At 40.6% G+C, this 17,909-nt stretch overlaps 1 protein-coding gene across 2 annotated transcripts in view; it reads left to right on the forward strand.

Annotated features, from left to right (window-relative positions):
- Positions 1-1,730: 1,730 nt before the first annotated feature.
- KCNQ5 (potassium voltage-gated channel subfamily Q member 5) overlaps positions 1,731-17,909 on the forward strand; it is a 608,771-nt gene continuing 592,592 nt past the window's right edge. For both annotated transcript variants that reach the window (XM_063442990.1, XM_063442991.1), the window contains exon 1: positions 1,731-3,377. In XM_063442990.1, the coding sequence (XP_063299060.1) occupies positions 2,983-3,377 (395 nt within the window). In that variant the 5' untranslated portion in view covers positions 1,731-2,982. The remainder of the gene's footprint in view (positions 3,378-17,909) is intronic.

Consider the following 17,909-nt stretch of genomic DNA (forward strand, 5'->3'; position numbering starts at 1 on the left):
CTTTGACTTCCCCCAGGCCACTGAACTCCCAGCTGTGATGTCACCATATGAGTCTTTGTAAATGTTGCAAAGTCCCCAGATGATGACAGAGCCTATTTAAAGGTGATGAAAACACTCATCACTTATGGTACAGGCGTCTGTAGGCAGATGCCTACACGGCATAATTGGAAATCCAGCTCTGCAGACTGTCTGTCAGCTCCTGGCTACCTATCTGATGCCTACGCCATGAACAGTGAAATATGGACCAATTTATTGGCCTTAACCTCTCTTACGTGATCATGATTTGGCAAGCAAATGTTTCTGTGATGTGTAATCCCTTAACAGCTAAGATCCATATTTTTACTTTCCTTGGCTCTAAAAATCAGCTGTAAATAAGAGGAATAAAGTAATAACTCTATTGATTAAATATTATCTGGTATGTAGTTTATTTACACTTGGTATAATCATGACTTATCACATTATTGCATCCATTAAAAATACATGCTTTCAATAAAATGTTGCGATATTTCATTAGTATAATACTGGTATTTTTGGATTATATAAATCTAATTCAGAGCAAAGCTTATATCTAAAAATAGCTTTCAAAGTTAGCAGGTTTAATTGATCTTCTGGAAAGGAGATCTTATGACTGTACAGAAATTGTGCTTCCAGGATAGAAATGTCCTTTCTGATCTCTCCCAGCAATCACCATGACCTGTCTCTGTGGGTATTTCCTGAGAATTAAGGGTCAACAGATCTCCATGAACTGTGCCTGCTGATCGTTAAATAAGCAAGTCCCTGCTTATACACACACACACACAAGTATATATATTTTTTTATATTTTTTTTAATTTTTTTGTGATTCACTATTATACATTATTATTATTATTATTATTATTATTATTATGTTCTATACATATCCGGAAAATATAATATATTATTGCTATTATTGGTATTTATATAGCGTCAACTTAATCCGCAGCGCTTTACAATATTATAAAAGGGGAAAATGTATCAATAAATGAGACAACAGCATTAAAATGTTACAGGAACAATAGGTTGATGATATAAATAAGTGTATTTATGTAACAAGCACAGTGTTAACTCTTGTAGTGCTCTTGTGATTTCCTCTGGTGTTTCTTCACACATCAGCATTACACATAGTTAAAGCAAAATGCCCTTTAACATACACAAACGTAATCCAAAGTCAACTTTTCTAGAAATATGCTTTCTTTTCATTCCCCTCCTTATGGGTTTGCCTAAATACAATAAACTGGACAGTTTGCATTGCTGGTGTTTTCTCAGTCAATCAGCCCTTCTTAATCAATTTGCAATAAAACCATGAAGCAGGAGTGTACAGCAGAGACAGACAGGCTGACACACACTGCTCACAGGAAAGCCGTCTGCCCAAATGCCAGGGACTGCCTTCGATGCACTTGTAATATGGAAGCAACGTTTCTATCTCCTCCCCCAACTTTCTTGTCATAGTTGCACCTGTGTCTCAGGAGGCCAGCACATTCACACACTGTCAGAAATACATAGTTGGCAGCCTGTTATAAAATGTGTCTAAAGGGAAAGGGGAACAGAAGAAGAACTTCTGCCTTGGTAAGGAGGAATTCAGCCAGCAGCCTCCCCCCACAGCTCAGTCCATAGTTGCAGTGTTAAATGCTTCTGTTCATTCCCCCACTCCCCCCTCCTCCACTCCTACATCAGCCTCCGTGTCAGCAGCAGGAGCACCGGGAGAAGTAGCTTCTGGCTGCTGCTCGGTGCTCACACAAGGCAGTGGGGAAGTGTACGAGCAGACTTGCAATATTGTTACGACTGCACTGTGCTCCAGCAGTCACTTAGCTCCATTCCAAAAGTTGGGTGGGGAAGATTTGCAGCTGCTTAGAAGTTGCAGAGGGGTTTCTGAACTCTTGACAGCTTGTATTCTATGTTCCAATGTTACTGAGGGTTTCGTACAGCAACCTGGTGGATGTACAAAGCTATATGATCTCTTGGTCTCTTGTGTTTGTATTGAGGGCACTGGCCCCTCCTGCACACAGATCAGGCATTTGAGCAAGGGAATTCCGCTCTGTGTTCAGCTCCAGGAGAGAGATCAGCTTCCTTTACATCAGATCTTGTGATATATATTTATGTTGAATTTGCCATTTCTGGAGTATTGGCTGCTGATGAAAGCAGACCCCATCACCCCATCACTGACCAGCACATGAAAAAAAAAATCTGTTTTTCTATTGAGCTCTGCAAGGAAATTGGACCAGTTGATATAAGGGGATCTTGCTGGATTAATCTGTCGCTTTGTAAAAGGGTCGCACAGGTTGGCAGCATCCTGGTGCCGTTTAACCAGCCCTGGAGTCCAAGATTCAGCATCTGTGTTAATCTGCAGAAAGATGATAAGAAAACAGACTCTGATCTGAGAAAATCTTGACGGGTCTGTAACCTCGTGTGAGCTGAGTTTCCGTTACAGAGAGAGCAAGCTCATGCAGTTCTTTGCTTTAGACAGAAGCAATTGGACATGGTACACTCAGAGAGAAGAGCAGGGAAGCACTCCTTATAACAAGAGGCAAAGTCAAACCCAGTTAACATCTGGAGCAAGAGGACTCTGTGGGAGATTTGGAGCTGTCTAGTGCAGCTACTGTGCTCTTAAACAGAATAAGGCAATTGTGTGACTCGTAGATTCTCACTCTGGTATCTCCCAGGAAGCAAAGTGTTCTGTCTCAAGAGCTAAAGATCTAAAGGCTGCTGTTTTGTGAGGTTCACTTTAAAGAGAGGAGAGAATTGATGCCAGTTATTTCAACTGAGCACATCAAGTAATCATTCTTTTTATGCCTTCTGAATCCAAGTCTTTGCTGATTTCTTTTGATTTCATCTGACAAGCAGACTCAGCCTGAATCCCTTGTGCTTTTCCGAAACCAAGGGGCAGGGACACGTTGCCCCCAGCCCTGTCCTTTGTATGCCCCCCGAGCAGCTTGCTCTGCCCTCTTCGTACGCACCGGTGATGCCATGCCCCGCAACCATGGTGGAGGTGATGAGGGAGGCTCCGGGCTCTGGATGAAGAGCAGAACTGGAGGGAGAGGACGAGGTAGAGACCGCTACTACGGCATGAAGGATGTGGAGTCCGGCCGAGGGAACAGGGTGTTGTTGAACTCCAATCGGGGAGACGGCTTGCTTTTGCTGGGGACAGGAGAAGCAGCCAGGGGAGGTATTGGAGCAGGAGGTACCTTGCAGGAAAGTCGCAGGGGGAAGCAGGGAGCTCGCATGAGCTTGCTGGGGAAGCCACTATCTTATAACAGCAGCCAAACCTGCAGAAGGAACGTCAAGTACAGGAGGCTACAGAACTACCTGTACAACGTGCTTGAAAGACCCAGGGGCTGGGCTTTTGTCTACCACGTCTTTGTGTGAGTAAATCTAACATTATTTTTCTTGCATCTGTAATCTCTAAATAATGGAAACTGGTTAAAAAATGATTCAAAGTAAATGTTTTAAGTTATATGTAATGTGCAAGATATTATCTTTGCTGCAGATGTGCAGTACAGTAGCTTATACCACTTTACCTTCTGATTTCTAAAAATGACAGCAAATTATATGTGCACCCAAAATAAGCTGGGAAAAAGAGCAAAAAAATATATATATTTTTGTAATAAAGTACATTTTCAACGTTGCATGCATTACATTGAGAGCCCACCCAAAGAACTGATGTTTACCAAAAACCCATATACTGTGCAACCTGTGGCACATAGAAAAAAATGAGTTCTTGCAGTTGTGTGTATTAAATTTTGTTGGAGATGTTGTTTGAATCATTATGGCATATTATCTTTTTCAAGTGGTGACTCCTTGCATAAACTTTAAACAAGAAAACTGTTCATGTATTACGAAAGGAATTGCGTGTCAAACATGCATGGATTGTGGCTGTGAAATAGTTATTGTGAATTTCTTATGTTTTGATGTGGCATTATTTATTACAGGGGGCAATTGGGACTGATGTCTCAAACTAATTGCACAGCAAAGTTCTAGAGATGAGCAGTTACCATGGAAACAAATAGAATGGTCCCACTGATTGCTCCAGTTGTGGTGCTTTGCCCCATAGTTGCACTATTAGCATTGTCCCCTTTTGTAGTGTACTCTATTCACTACTCACTTAAATAGCCTCATCACTTGTTTTAGGCCTGAAGACAAGTGAAAGAGATTTCAGAAATAGCAGCTGGGCGTGCTTGAGTCTCACAAGCCAATAAACAGAGATCTGTTGCTTGTGGGTAAGAGCTATGAAGAAATAAACCACAAACTGTTGCTGATAGTCTGTGTGTATGACTCACTCTGCCTGCTTATTCTGCCAGTGCCCAGTAAAAGTATCCTGCTCTTATCGCTGGTGACTTGGAGCTCTTATAATGTACAGTTTGAACACTTGTTCATTTACAGTCCATGTAGGCATATTCCTTTGGTTTTCTTTCTATTTCTTTAACTAGATACATAGGAGTTACCAAAATATGTATTTATATAGTGTATTTTCTATATAAATATATATACATAGCCACCCTTCTGCTAAATCTATAAATGATGGCTTATCCGCAGCATAGCCCTATCACTGCATCCCAAAGATCACCCTAGAGTAGAACTATATGCTATTATGCTCCTTTACCTTATTTGACTACATTGACTTCTGCATTATGTCAAGCATTCTTTTATGAGGACCTGTGTATTGCAACATATGGGAACCTTAACTTTAATACAATTTTTACTGCATGTATGAGTTGAAGGCTATTTGTGCCCATTGTAAACAAATGTTTTTATGCAATAGTTTGGAGAATTCCTATTAGAATGCTGTCATAGAAAATCAATAGATACTCATAGTCGTCACAGTATAATCCTTACCCCTGTGCAACCTGGCAATACTAAGTTTCAAGAAGGATCCACAAGTTGGACTTTGTTCGCCATCTGTTTGTTTGTTCAGAACTTTCATGACTGAATTATGTGGGTGCAAATTAGCAATAAACCTGGCATTGTACAGCGCTACGTAATTTGCTGGCGCTATATAAATAATTAAATAATAATGTCTCGTTATTATTAAGTGCTGTTACTTATATTATTAAATATTTTTAGGTGTTCAATATATTCTTTAAATCATTTAATTACAATCATATCAGGGATTTTTTTTATTATGCCTTTTCTACTGGCTTGAATTTCTCGAAAGGCCACGTTTCTGATGATATTGATTAAACTGAAGTCTCTGGACTATAGAACTGAGATTTATTTCCATCAATTGTGAAGCACGAGTTTTAATATGTGCTCGGTCCCTGACAGAAACTTACAGTACATCGCCATACAAAGCATTGCTCTTTTATTTGGAATATTTAACAGTGTGCTTTAAATTTTAATGAGCATTAATCAAGGCATTGCATTATGGAGGATGCTAATTTTATATATATATACATATATATATAATCAGCTCTAGGTGTGAATTCACTCTTGCCATAGATATTTCAGTGCCATGGTATTGTCCCACTAGAAAGGAAAAGAAGGGGTTGACTTAAATCTTGAATTGAACATAATATGCATATTTATTACAATATAATTAAGTTTACAATCCAGTTAAGTTGGAAAGTATGACACCTTTGACATATTTTTGCAGGTTTGGTTTTAAATTCAAAACAAATTTCCCCTAACTAAATAGCCCCCAAATGTTCTTATCTCAGTTACACATGGATACCATCATTTAAGATGTTTAAGACTAGTAACATTATCAGACATTAAATTCCCTGTCTTAAAAAAATGACTCATAAAATTATTATTTTATATTAAATCCGGTATTGCTGTCAGTACTTTTCAATCACCAAATTTAAACCAATGTATTTCACGTCAAGGTTCGGCATGTAGAATTGCCTGTCTGTTTGGTTAATTAGTTTTCTAAATGAATAATATGCACTAGAAGTTCAGAATACAGTTGATGTCATATATCCAAAATTCATGACATGCATGAGCACGAAACACTCCACAGATGTCTATACTGAAGCAACTCAAAACAGCAGAAATTCAAGGTCAAAAAAATTAATAAATGCAATGTTTGTTTGAGCACTGAATTATCATATGTTTTGATTATTTAGCAATATGTAAACATACCAACATATGACCTACTTTTATTGTTTATGTAAACAATGGTTGAGCAAAATGAATATAGATTTTCATTTTTATTATTTGCTATCTTACATGGAGTATCATCAGTAAATAATTGCACCTTTTCCCCTTTTCCTGTTGTATGATGCACAATGAATATATCTGAATATGTATTCAATATATCAGGGGCAATGTTTTAAATGTTGAGCAGTGACCATGGAAACCAATAGAATGTTCCTGCTAATTGTTTCAATTTTGGAACATTGCCCTAAAATTGCTCTTTACATATCTTCCTATAATGGAAGACATGTACTAACCAGTTGCAGTCTGAAAAAAAAGTAATCAACGCAATAAACTGCAAGAGGAAATTTTAGTTACAGTAATAATACCTTCTCATTTTTCATATTTGTATGTTGAACTCCAAAAAAGAATATGTCAAATACCTTCGCACTGCCTTAAAGGGATACTCCAGGCACCCAGACCACGTCTGCCCATTGAATTGGTCTGAGTGCCAACTCACATCACCCTTAACTCTGCAAGTGTAATTATTGCAGTTTTTATAAACTGCAATAATTACCTTGCAGTGCTAAGTCCTCCTCTTGTGGCAGTCTATCAGACAGCCACTAGAGGGACTTCTGGCTTCTTAAAACACGAAAAGTGTTTTAAACTACGCTGGACGTCCTCACACTATGCATAAGGACCTCCAGCATCGCCGTAATCCCCATAGGAAAGCATTGAATAATGCATTCCTATGGGGAGGTCTAATGCGCGCACGCGCGGCAATTGCTGCGCATGCACATTAGGTCTCCCCTGCCAGCTGACGTCGGTAGGGGAGGAGCCTGACCCAGCGCAGAGGGACATCGGCGCTGGATTCAGCTAAGGGTTTTAACCCTTTTAGCAACATGGAATGGCGCAGTGGCGTCGCTAGGGGGGGGCCAGAGGGGGCCAAGGCCCCCCTAGGTCAGGCTGTGCCCCCCCTTGTGCCCCCCCAATTTAATAAAGTTATATATCATGTGGAGTTAGTGGCAATAAAATAATTGCCAGGCTCTCTGCCTGGTTCAGTCAGCCAGCGTGGCGCCGGCCGCTGTTTGTATTATCAGTGAAGTTCTGACAGCCGCGAGGGAGAGTCTCACCTCTCTGTCAGAACTTCACTGATGATGTAGTTTCTGTAATTCCGGTGGCTCGGCTGTCCGCCAGACTGGCGCCACCATGTGACCTTTAGGGGAACATTCATAGAGAGGGAGGGAGCTGCGCAGGAGCGGACATTGCAACATGCACGCGGAGTAGTGGGCCACACCTTAGAGGCAGCCGCACTGTGCAGAGCAAGAAGATTGAGAAGGGCGAAAAAAGAAGACCCTGAAAGGCTGAAAGTCAGAGCAAGCAGCAAAGCACTAAGCAGGGAAGCAGTGAGCAGAGAGCACTGAGGAGAAGAGCAAGAGGAAGAGAAGAGGAAAGTACAGCAGGTAAGAAAGGGCCTGAGGCTCAGCATATAAAGGGGGGGGGGGGGGAGAGGCTGAGCATGTAAGTGAGGGGGGAGGGAGAGGCTGAGCATATAAGGGAGGGGGGGAGAGGCTGAGCATATAAGGGAGGGGGAGAGGCTGAGCATATAAGGGGGGGAGAGGCTGAGCATATAAGGGAGGGGGGACAGGCTGAGCATATAAGGGAGGGGGGGAGAGGCTGAGCATATAAGGGAGGGGGGTGAGGCTGAGCATATAAGGGAGGGGGGAGAGGCTGAGCATATAAGGGGGGAGAGGCTGAGCATATAAGGGAGGGGGGGAGAGGCTGAGCATATAAGGGAGGGGAGAGGCTGAGCATATAAGGGGGGGGTGAGGCTGAGCATATAAGGGAGGGGGGGAGAGACTGAGCATATAAGGGGGGAGAGGCTGAGCATATAAGGGAGGGGGGGAGAGGCTGAGCATATAAGGGAGGGGAGAGGCTGAGCATATAAGGGGGGGGAGGCTGAGCATATAAGGGAGGGGGGAGAGGCGGAGTATATAAGGGAGGGGGGGAGAGGCTGAGCATATAAGGGAGGGGGGGAGAGGCTGAGCATATAAGGGAGGGGGGGAGAGGCTGAGCATATAAGGGAGGGGGCCTGAGGCTGAGCATATAAGGGAGGGGGGAGGCTGAGCATAAAAGGGAGGGGGGAGAGGCTGAGCATATAAGGAGGGGGGAGAGGCTGAGCATATAAGGAGGGGGGAGAGGCTGAGCATATAAGGGGGGAGGCTGAGCATATAAGGGACGGGGGAGAGGCTGAGCATATAAGGGAGGGGGAGAGGCTGAGCATATAAGGAGGGGGGAGGCTGAGCATATAAGAATGGAAGGAGGCTGAGCATATAAGGATGGGGGGAGGCTAAGCATATAATGATGGGGGGAGGCTGAGCATATAAGGATGGGGGAGGCTGAGCATATAAGGATGGGGGGAAGAGCATATAAGGGAGGGGGGAGGCTGAGCATATAAGGAGGAGAGGAGGCTGAGCATATAAGGGAGGGGGGGACTGAGCAAGTAAGGGAGGCCTGAGCATATAAGGGGGGTGGGGTGAGCAAATAAGGGGGATGGGCAACTGAGTATTTAAGGGGGGGCTGAGAAAATATGGGTGGGGTGAGCAAGTATGGGAGAGGCTGAACAAATAAGGGGTGGGCATCTGAGTATATAAGGGGGGCTGAGTAAGTAAAGCAGAGCATAGTAAGTAAGGGGGGCTGAGCAAGTAAGGCGGAGCAGAGAGCAGTGCAAGTACGGTGGAGCAGTGCAAGTACGGGGAGCAGAGCAAGTAGAGGGGAGCAGAGCAAGTAACTTGAATTAAGGGGGAGCAGAGCAAGTAGAGGGGAGCGTAGCAAGTAACTTGAATTAAGGGGGAGCAGAGCAAGTAGAGGGGAGCATAGCAAGTAACTTGAATTAAGGGGGAGCAGAGCAAGTAGAGGGGAGCAGAGAGCAGAGCAAGTTACTTGAATTAGGGGGAGCAGAGTAAGTGGAGGGGAGCAGAGCAAGCAGGCAGAGAGGAGCCTTACTTACCGGAGACTGTAGACCATTGTGGTTCATTGTGCGTATAACAATGAAACAAGTCATTTTAGTTTGTGTTGGTAATGGATTCACCAACTTTTATACAGGTCATAGGCAGGTCAGGGCACACATTTTAAGGGATCCTATAGTGCCAAGAAAACAAACCCTGGCACTATAGGCTCTTGGAGTGAGGTCGTCCAGCGTCAAATAAGTATGATTTACTCCGTGTAAATCACAGAAGCGGCCTTTAGTGGCTGTCAGTGAGACAGCCACTAAAGGCTGGATTAACCCTCAGTGTAAACATAGCAGATTCTCAGAAACTGCTAAGTTTTCAGCTGCAGGTTTAAAACTAGGGTGACCTGGCACCCAGACCACTTCATTGAGCTGGGTGCCTACAGTGGTCCTTTAAGTTTACTGAAGAAGTTCTGGTGTGTAAATCATGCCCCTGCAGTTTAGGAGTTAAAACACTTTGTTTTTGCAGCTCTTGCCACATCCCCCCTTGCCGTGACACACACAGCCTCAAAAGAGGTTTCATTTTTATAGTATAGTTGTTTACTTTAAAGATTTCTAGCTCTTACTGGGGCGTTTCTTGGAGGCAAAAAGTCCAGGGGCTTTTATTATTAATTATTTAATAACCTAGGTATTTCTGATTTGAAACTGTTCACGTCAATAAAGAAAATGGCTACTGTGCACAATGTATGTTACAAAGTTGCATTAGAAATCCATGACATGACAATGTAAAATTCATAACATGAAGTCTGCTTTGACAATATAAAACGCATTTCTTCATATTATTAATGTTATTAATTCATCCACGATGTGGTGAGTTTTATATTGTCATGGTAGACTGCATGTAATGAATTTTACATTGTCATGGCAGTCTAGTGCAGCTTGCCCAGCAGCCATTTACTTTGTTGGGATAATGGGATAGTATCCATTTTCTTTATTGGTGTCAACAGTTCCATACCAGAAATATCTGGGGTATTGAATAATGACAGGTTTAAACTGACAGGGTCAGTGACAGGTTTTTATAATAATGACCATCATCCATTTTTAACTCTCCAAGTCATTCAGTCACATTAAAATTGTCCCCCACCCACATCAATTGTTGAAGTGAGTGTGGACTGAAAGGGTTGGGGTGAATAATGCTAGTGTGACTGAATGACTTGGAGAGTTAAAAAATGGATGATGAGTATTATTAAAAAACAAAACCGTGGAGATGAGATTTATGTTTTGAAAATGCCCATCGTCATCCATTTTTAAACACTTCAAGTCATTTATTCACATTACTTTGTGCCCCCATGCAGACCACACTACCCTAATTGATGTGGGGAATGCAAATGGGACTGAGAGACTTTTAGTACTGTCATCTCTGTCCTCAGTTTGCCGGTGCTATCTATGTCCCCAAACAGCTTGCCGGTGTGGCGGTGCCTTCTCTGTCCCCAAACAGCAGGCAGGTTATGCATGAGGAGCAAATATTTTTTATTTTTTTTATGTTTCCAGGATATGAACAGTATATTTCTTAATTCTGTTTAAAATACAATTTTCCTATTCAGAAATAATAATGGTGCAGTGTGCAGGTGCAAGTCCTGTCTGAGCAGTGTGGGTGCAAGAGCAAGTCCATTTTATGCAATAATGTGGGTGCTGAAGAAGAGAATGAAAACAAGAAATATTTTTTTTTACAATAAATGTTTTATTCCATGTGGAAAAGGTTCATATAAGTGTCAATGTATATGTATATGTATATGTATATATATATATATATATATATATATATATATATATATATATATATATATATATACATACATATACACACACATTTTATAACGGCCCCCCTACTTTTGTCACTGGCCCCCCATGTGCCCTCCCTAAATATGAATGCTGGAGATGCCACCGGGAATGGGAGGTGAAGGGAGGTGGGCACTGCAGGAGAGACCCTTTAAATAAATTGTGAGATACATTTCACATGAAAAATATCACTCCCAAGAAACAGAGCATGAAAAAATCATTAACATTTTTTTTACTATGAAGTCCGTTACCATTCAAAAATATATATTCTGTATATTATATTTCTGTGCAGTTATGACATTTCTTAATGATTTGATATTTTCATTATACATTATTGTTAGTGCTGTAATCATTAGCTCATCTAGAATTTTATGATTTCCTAGTCCATACCTCTTGATTTGCTTTCCTTGAACGTCTTCAGTTTTTTTTTTTTTTACTGCATGTTTTCTTGGGTTCACAGTTTCCTTCCTCTAAAAAAGTGATACTTCCATTTGACAGTCACATGTCATTATAAATGACTACAACCAGTTAACCATGTGCACAGTCACACTAGTGCTCAGTCGCAGATAACATAACATACAAGATGTTAAAAATTTACTAAACTGTGAAATCCATGGTGTATTTCAAAGTTGTGGACAATTGGCCAAATTGTAAACATAGCTGACTTTATAGTTTTTTTTTTTTTTTTATTTCCAGTTTTACTATTTTGGCCTAAAATGGGAAATTTGATTTGTAATTCATAGATCAGTGAAGAAGCCTGTATAATTTACTAAACAGCAATGATGAATTCCAGATTTAGATTTAATTAGACAAGCGGTGACTGCAACTGTGGTGGAGATTTTTTCCAACTCGGCTATATCAGCCTAAATGTTGTCATTTAATGTTAATTCACTGCAGTTTGCTGTTTAGTAAATAAGCCACATGCGTATAACATCTTGGAACAGTGCACAATACCCCCAGGACCATGCTGTTTATGATTTGTGTATAATTTGCAATTTGTATATGTTTGTGTTTATATTAAATAATGATGTCTAACCACTTTCGTTGTTTTTTTTTGTTTTTGTTTTTTAATCAGATCCTCATTGTTTGATTCGCTGGAATAGCTACATCAATTCACATGTTGCTGGAGAATTCACAGTATACACATTGTGTTCTGTTTTGCCCATTGTAGCAAGAGTGGTTAGTCAAAATATTACTGTAAATGAGTGCATTGGGCGAGTGAGGTGTTTGCTTGTTTAGTGAAATGGGACCCCCTGGGCAGTATTTCCACATTGGTTCTGTTAGTATGCATGAAGGCCCATGAAACTCACTGAAATGTTACTACTGGCTGCCACGGGGCTTCTGTGTATCGCTGGCCTTTCTGACAGCCAAGTATACACAGATGAGCTGTAAATGCAAAGGCATAATGCTTGCTTGAGAATGCTGTTATAGGACAGACATATTCAGGCCCCGGGGCCATAAGTGGGAGGACATGCAATGTTAAAACTGCGTTAACTGTAATTATAGTAAAAAGTTTACAGATTCAGTAAATTGAGAAATGATGGTGTAGAAAATGAAAAAAGTAAATATCAGGCAAATTGCATAATGAGCCACTGATTGAAAACAAATGTTTACAATGCCCTGAAGACTCAACTGTTTCCAACAATTTCAGTTTTTGCTACTGTTTTTCGACAGTGTTTGCTTGTCATTTTCTTTACCAGCTGGTTAGAAATGTCAGTGTACTTAAGGGCCTTTCAATTAAATCTAATTTCATTTTGTTTTATTCAGACGTTTAATTGGTGATACATTTCTAAGCATTTCATTAAATTCCATGAGTATTGCATGTCATAACAGAACATACAATGTGGCTGCTTTAATAGGTAAACTTGTTTGTTAACACAAAGAGTCAAACGGGGAATTATGTTGATTCAACTCAATATGTCAAGCATGCAGACATTGTCAAGAGGTCTGATTGTTCGACCAAACATTGGCCTGTGAATAGAGCATGCTCTGAGTAACCTTGCCTGTTTCTGAGGTGCTCCATCATCTCAGAAACAGCTGATCTGTTGGAATTTTGTAAGCATTGCAAATATGAGTTTACAAAGAATTGTGTAATAAAAAAATATATATATATATAAATTCCATAAGCTGCAGTTCTGTGGGATGTGAGTGTGTATATGTTTGTGTGAACAGCAGTTCTGTGGAATGTATGTGTGTGTATGCTTGTGTGATTTTCTTTTTGGCCAGTTTCACATGTGATTGTAATGACAGTTAAATCACTTTAAACTCAGTATCTGACATGTCTGAATTATTTGTACCACTGCTTCCTATGTGATATGTTGGGCTGCTACTATCTTATGAGATATAAAGATTGACAAAAAAACAGCTGATCTGGAAAAAGTCTCAAAATCAGCTGTTGTCAAAGCTTAGCTATTTATTTTATCTGTTTTGCCATTCATAATGAATTTGAGAAAAAAAATGTTTTTTAGTGAATACCATGCAATTTTGCAGGCTTTAAAGAGAGACCTTAGTACATGGTTCAATTGAACGCATTGCAATACTGTATTAATAATTGTCATAATTTAAACAATTAGTTGCATTTCTAACCAAATAAATCAGAGATACAGACACGGAGAACCTAGATTAAAAGGTACCTGTATGACAGGAAACCTCACTGTGGCCCAGTGACTAGCAGTACAAGACTTCTTTCTAAAATATGATCTAAATACAGCCATTGGGACTCATTCATATACCAGTGATATTCGGTAACCTGTGGTATCATGTGAAATCTAAACACTAAAATGTTAGCAGCAATAATACATACTTCTCCTATTGGAGATCTTACTGTGTTGCCTCCTTAAAGAAACACACACATTAGAGCTTCCCCGTAGGACAGCAATGAATCAATACTTTCCTATGGGGAATTTAAAGACACTTGACGTCCACATGCAAAGCGTGAGAATGTCTAATGTAATTTCATGGAGTTAAACTCTGAGAGTCACCAGAAAGCTCCTCTAGTGGCTGTCTGCAAGTCAGACAATATAGATTGTCTTAGCCATGCAATGTAAATATTATACTTTCTCTGAAGTTGCAATGTTTTACATTGCCGGGTTAAGGGGACAGGGACACTGCCATATTTGGCTATTAAAAAGTAAGGTATGGTTACCCCAATATAAATTTCATATATAAATCCATAGATGGGCCGTATATAAATTCATAGATGGGCAACGAACAGACAAACCATACAATGGTTGCCATTCAGGTGGAATATTTCTATTTAATTAACACATACTACATAGCATATATATATTGTTTTCAAAAATATTGTGATGTTTCTTATATAATAAAAATAATTTTCAGTTTTAATCTGGCGTTGTTTTTTCACATGCATGATTAATACAGATTTTTTAACTAACTGACAAGTAAACAATGCTAGTTTCATGCCCTCCGCTACTTTATCTGCCTATTTTTCTTGTTATTACACTACAGTATTTACAGTAATCTAATGGAATAAAGATTCAATTTATACAATTTTAAAGTATGATTTACAAACAGAAAATATTGATGCTTGGGTTTTGTTTTAGTTTTTTTTGTCTTTGCAGTGTGTTCCTTAACACAATTCAGCATTATTTATCATAATAAATGCACCAGGTGTTTTGGCCTCTTCTGTAACCTTCATTGATCCAAAGCTTTAAAAAAAATAAAAATAAAAAAAAAAAGTTAAAAGGGACACTAGGCACCCAGACCACTTCAGCTCATTGAGGTAGTCTGGGTACTGTGATCCTTTTGCACCTAGTGCTGCAATGTTAAACATTGCAGTTCAAGAGAACTGCAATGTTTACATAGCAGCTCTAAGTCTGCCCTTTGTGGCTGTCTACCAAGCAGCCACTAGAGGGCTTCCGGAATCCAAACTGACTTTTAGTCCTTTATCTGATGCTGGACGTCCTCACGGACCTCCAGCGTCAGATTTTCCTCATAGGAAAGCATTTAATAATGCTTTCCTATTGGGAGGTCTAGTGCACGCATGGCCATTGCCGTCGGCGGGGGAGGAGTGTGGGTGGAGCCCGACCCAGCACTGAGGGACATCGCGCTGGATTCAGGTAAGTGGCTGAAGGGTTTTTAATCCCTTCAGCCCTGCGGGAGGGGGGTCCACAAGGGAGAGGGGGGGGACCTATGAACCCTATAGTACCAGGAAAACAGGTTTTCCTGGCACTATAGTATCCCTTTAATGTAGTAATTATACAAATTGCTGTTCTCCAAAATATTCTCAGATGTTGTTAGTATTGGAAACATTTTAGAGGGCATGTTTAGCTGTGTTTACTAGCTAAAATCTGTGGCAACAGCAAAAAGGTTTAGTTTTAAAGACAATAATAGTTGTTGTGATGATCTCTTAAAAGGGATGCTTCTAGCACCATAACCACTATAGTGTATCTAATTTCCTCCTGCAGGGCCTACATTGATTTTGATATACTATATCCTGCTATGTGTGTCAGTAAGAGAACTTGGACTAGGAACGAAGGAGCTAGGTTTTCCAGAATTATGCTTTAAGGTAGAGGGGTTGCTGTGGGGATTGTTGATAGCCTAGGACACTGGTTCTGTGTCTTTTTTGTCAATGGCCAAATTCTGTAAATTGCATGATTTTGTGTACCCATTAAAGGGACACTGTAGTCAATTGAACAACTACAGCTTATTGTATTTGTTCTGGTGAGTATAATCATTCCCTTCAGGCTTTTTGAAGTAAAATCTGTATTTTCAGAGAAAATGCAGTGTTTACATTACAACCTAGTGATAGGAGTTATCACTAGGTTGTAATGTAAACACTGCATTTTCTCTGAAAAGACAGCTTTTTCTGCAAAAAGCCTGAAGGGAATGATTATACTGGCCACTCTTTAGATGGCTACTAGAGGTGATTGATTCAATGATCTGCCTCCTTGACAGTCTCAGCCAATCCTATGGGGAAGCATTGTGATTGCATCAGATCACCACCTCTGATGAGGTCAGCAGACAGCAGGCAGATCATGGGCAGAGGCAGCAGCTGCACACTTGAATACAAGTAAGATTTTACTATATTTAGGGAGCAAGGAGGGGCTAGATGAGGGTTTTAACACCATAGGGTCAGGAATACATGTTTGTGTTCATAACCCTATAGTGTTCCTTTAAACTCAATGACAGTTTTCAGCGGTAAAAAAGAGACTGCAAGGACTCCTTCACAATTCGCCATGGGTGAGATCAAACTCAATTACGTGCTTGGATAGTTTCCTGTCTCAGACTTATTTATTCCTGTAATTTTTCATTTTTGAAGTTGCATATATATATATATATATATATATATATATTTTTTATTTGTTGAACTACTTTATGTTCTTAACAGTGGAATATTCATAGTACAATAATACATCAGCCATTTAGGCTTTTGGGGTATTATCCAGTGGGAATCGTATCTGGAACAATAGGACTTCTGATTACTTGAATCTGTTTTCTTTATACAATTTGGTTGACTATATTCTAGTCTTACAGGAATGTTGACAGTCTGTATATTTTAATTTTGTATTTTGCAGCACTTTATGAATTTCTTATGTTCTTGGTATTTGGCACTCTGCACTTTATCATAGGTTATGCACTTTCACCCTTAGGATACATACTACAGTATCTCACAAAAGTCAGTACACCCCTCACATTTTTGTAAATATTTTATATCTTTTCAAGTGACAACACTGAAGAAATGACACTCTGCTACAATGTAAAGTAGAAAGTGTATAGCCTGTATAACAGTGTAAACTTGCTTTCCCCTCAAAATAACTCAACACACAGCCATTAATGTCTAGACCGTTGGCAACAAAAGTGAGTACACCCCTAAGTGGAAATGTCCAAATTGGGCCCAAAGTGGCAATATTTTGTGTGGCCACCATTATTTTCCAGCGCTGCCTAAACCCTCATGGGCATGGAGTTCACCAGAGCTTCACAGGTTGTCATTGGAGTCCTCTTCCACTCCTCCATAACAACATCATGGAGCTGGTGGATGTTAGAGACATTGCGCTTCATCACCTTCCATTTGAGGATGCCCCACAGATGCTCAATAGGGTTTAGGTCTGGAGACATGCTTGGCTAGTCCATAACCTTTACCTTCATCTTCTTTAGCAAGACAGTGGTCATCTTGGAGTTGTTTTGGGTCGTTAGGTTGGAATACTGCCCTGCGGCCCAGTCTCCAAAGGGAGGGAATCATGCTCTGCTTCAGTATGTAACAGTACATGTTAGCATTCATGGTTCCCTAAATGAACTGTAGCTCCCCAGTGCCGGCAGCAGTCATGCAGGCCCAGACCATGACACTCCCACCACCTTGCTTGACTGTAGGCAAGACACACTTGTTTTTGTACTCCTCATCTAGTTGCGCTACAAACACTTGACACCATCTGAACCAAATAAGTTTATTTTGGTCTCATTGGACCACAGGACATGGTTCCAGTAATCCATGTCCTTAGTCTGCTTGTCTTCAGCAAACTGTTTGCGGGCTTTCTTATGCATCATCTTTAGTTTCTTCTGGGACGACAGCCATGCAGACCAATTTAATGCAGTGTGCGGCGTATGGTCTGAGTACTGACAGGCTGACCCCCCACCCCTTCAACCTCTGCAGCAATGCTTGCAGCACTCATACGTCTATTTCCCAAACACAACCTCTGGATATGATGCTGAGCACGTGCACTCCACTTCTTTGGTCGACCATGGCCAGGCCTGTTCTTAGTGGAATCTGTCCTGTGAAACCACTGTATGATCTTGCCCAACGTGCTGCAGCTCGGTTTCAAGGTCTTGGCAATCTTCTTATAGCCTAGGCCATATTTATGTAGAGCAACAATTCTTTTTTTCAGATCCTCAGAGAATTCTTTGCCATGAGGTGCCATGTTGAACTTACAGTGACCAGTATGAGAGAGTGTGAGAGCGATAACACCAAATTTAATACACCTGCTCCCCATTCACACCTGAGACCTTGTAACACTAACGAGTCACATGACACCGGGGAGGGAAAAGGGCTAATTGGGCCCAATTTGGACAGTTCCAC

This window comes from Pelobates fuscus, chromosome 2 (assembly GCF_036172605.1).
Source record: "Pelobates fuscus isolate aPelFus1 chromosome 2, aPelFus1.pri, whole genome shotgun sequence".
Classification (NCBI taxonomy): Eukaryota; Metazoa; Chordata; class Amphibia; order Anura; family Pelobatidae; genus Pelobates; species Pelobates fuscus.